Raw genomic sequence first — 2585 nt, forward strand, 5'->3', positions numbered from 1 at the left:
ACGGAAGTGGAGAGCAGAGAACGAGCACAGTGCCGCAGCCGACAGTCACTCAACAGGGATGTTAAACCGAGGGAGCCAAGCATTAAGGGGAAGCCGCCATCTGCAGCCGTCTTCGCTGTAAAGGGCAGCGAGTCACAATGCTCATTTTGTGGGGCAGAAGACCACGTTACGGCAGACTGCGTGGCCTCCGTTGCGCCAGAAGCCAAGAGAGAGATCCTGGCCAAAGAAAGACGATGCTTTAAATGCACGAAAATGAATCATCGAGCAGCAGATTGCCGAACAGCAAAGTGGCTCAAGTGCGCGAAATGCTCCGCCCGGCACGCTACTGGCTTCTGCGATCTCAGCAAGTCGACACCACCCCTTTCAAGAAACGGTTCTGCACCTCACGAGGTTGTCGTGCAGTCATCGTTACAGGTGGCACAGACTGGCTGCACGCCCAGCGTGCTCCTACAGACAGCACAAGCATGGGCGGAATCGAAACAGAAGCGCGCCTTGGTGAGGATTCTGCTCGACGGTGGCAGCCAGAGAACTTTCGTAAAGCGAGAGGTATCCCGGCGTCTCAAACTTCAAGTGGTGGGAGAAGAACGTCTCGCCATTCACACCTTTGGGACCACTACGCCAAACGTCACAACATGCAACAGAGTCGAGTTGTGTCTACGAAGCCGGCATGACGACCACGTAATAAGAATCGAGGCCCTCGAGGTTCCAGAGATTTCCGGGGACTTCCTGCCACCACCTGACGCCTCCGCTACCAGCCTGGCTGCAGACCAAGGGCTCCAACTCGCTGACCTGGCCCCGGATGACCAACGACATAACACCGGAATCTCTCTCCTGATTGGAGCTGACCATTACTGGGACGTCGCCACTGGAAGTGTCAAGCGGGTCAACGACAAGCTTGTCGCCGTGGAGACCATCTTTGGGTGGACGCTGCAGGGTAGAGTGGCAAGAAACACAGCGACGACCTGTCTGACAGCCACCGGAGTCATGCGCGTGTTGGTGACCACTGAGCAAGAAAACGACGACCTCTCCAGGCAGCTGAAGTCATTTTGGGAATTGGAACATCTTGGAATCGTTGACACAGAAACCACAGAGAAGGGAGACGAAGTTCTTCGAAGCTTTCAATAAAGCGTCACCTACCAAAATGGCCGTTATCAGGTCTCTCTGCCTTGGGAAGAAAATGCCTCAGATTTGGCGGATAACAAGGCCATAGCTGCGCAGAGACTTCGGTCGTTGACAACAAAGTTGATAAGAAACGACGGCGACATGCAACCTTACGACCGAGCGCTGAGAGAATACCTTATTGCTGGGCACGCTGAGGAGGTCGACGAAAATGGTGAGTCCCCAAAGGGACCTATTTATTACCTCCCGCATCGAGGCGTTGTCAGACCGACAAGCGAAACAACTAAGCTGAGGGTGGTCTTCGATGCCTCCTCGAGCGCACGAGGCGAGCTTTCGCTAAATGATGTTCTCTCTGCGGGACCAAATTTGAACCCAAACCTCTCAGACATCCTAATCAGGTTTCGAACCTACAGAATAGCTGTCATGGCCGATATAGAAAAGGCTTTCCTCCAAGTGCAGCTGGTCGAAGGTGACCGTGACGCCTTGCGCTTTCTCTGGTACGAGCGACCTCCCAAGCAGTCAGAAGCTCTTCCTCCTATAAAGGAGTATCTAATGACACGAGTGCCCTTCGGGGCAACATCAAGCCCCTTTTTGCTCGCGGCAACTCTGAGGTATCACATTGAGTCAGTGCAGGGCGTTTATCCGAGCACAGCGAGTACACTCAAGAACAACCTATATGTGGACGATTTGGTGACAGGCGCTGACTCAGTTGAGGAGGCAGAGCGCATCTTCCAAGAATCGCAGCACATTGTGCACAAGGCAGGCATGCATCTACGCAAGTGGCGATCGAATTCGATTGAACTTTCGACAATGTTATCCGAAAATGAGAATGCACGAGGCAGCTTGCCGGAGCTCACAATGACCAAAATCCTAGGTGTCGAATGGAGGCCTCATCCAGACGATTTCGTGTTTGAGATGAACACCCTAATAGAATTTTTGAGGTCGCGGCAAGACACAAAGAGGTTTTTGCTGCAAGCGTCTGCGCGTATTTTCGACCCCTTCGGTTTCCTCGCACCAATTTCTACTACGACGAAGATCTTGTTTCCGACCCTTTGGGAGCGAGGTACAGATTGGGATGAGAAACTGCCTCCAGATGTACTTGACCGATGGGACATTTGGTGCCAACAGCTCCCTGAGCTTCGCCACATTTCCGTACCTCGTAAAGTCGCCTTGAAAGAAGAGCATACCCAACCGGAGCTTCACATTTTCTGTGATGCCAGCCCGAAAGCTTACGGTGCCGTTGCTTACACGAAGACAACAAATGAAGACGGGAGCTTCACTGTATCCCTTCTGATGGCTAAAACAAGGGTGGCCCCTCTCGAATTCCTAAGCGAAGATGTCCCGCATACAGCGAAAATGAGCTGGAGCTCATTGCGGGGGAGGATGAAGAAAATAGGAGATGGTCCCCGAGTTCCGGAGCGCGGAGGGCAGAAAACAGAGGAGCATGCCGGTTTCCAGTAAACTAC

At 53.0% G+C, this 2585-nt stretch overlaps 1 protein-coding gene across 1 annotated transcript; it reads left to right on the forward strand.

The window, feature by feature from the left end:
* Positions 1–252: 252 nt before the first annotated feature.
* LOC149345188 (uncharacterized) lies at positions 253–1125 on the forward strand. Its single transcript, XM_089547384.1, has one exon. It carries the CDS (start codon positions 253–255, stop codon positions 1123–1125), a length of 873 nt encoding a protein of 290 aa, XP_089403510.1.
* Positions 1126–2585: the final 1460 nt, after the last annotated feature.

This window comes from Amblyomma mixtum, chromosome 5 (assembly GCF_055824585.1).
Source record: "Amblyomma mixtum isolate Tamu chromosome 5, ASM5582458v1, whole genome shotgun sequence".
NCBI lineage: Eukaryota > Metazoa > Arthropoda > Arachnida > Ixodida > Ixodidae > Amblyomma > Amblyomma mixtum.

Bases quoted from the DNA above. Each gene is read 5' to 3' on its own strand.
- LOC149345188 (XM_089547384.1), top strand. From the start codon at position 253: ATGAATCATCGAGCAGCAGATTGCCGAACAGCAAAGTGGCTCAAGTGC.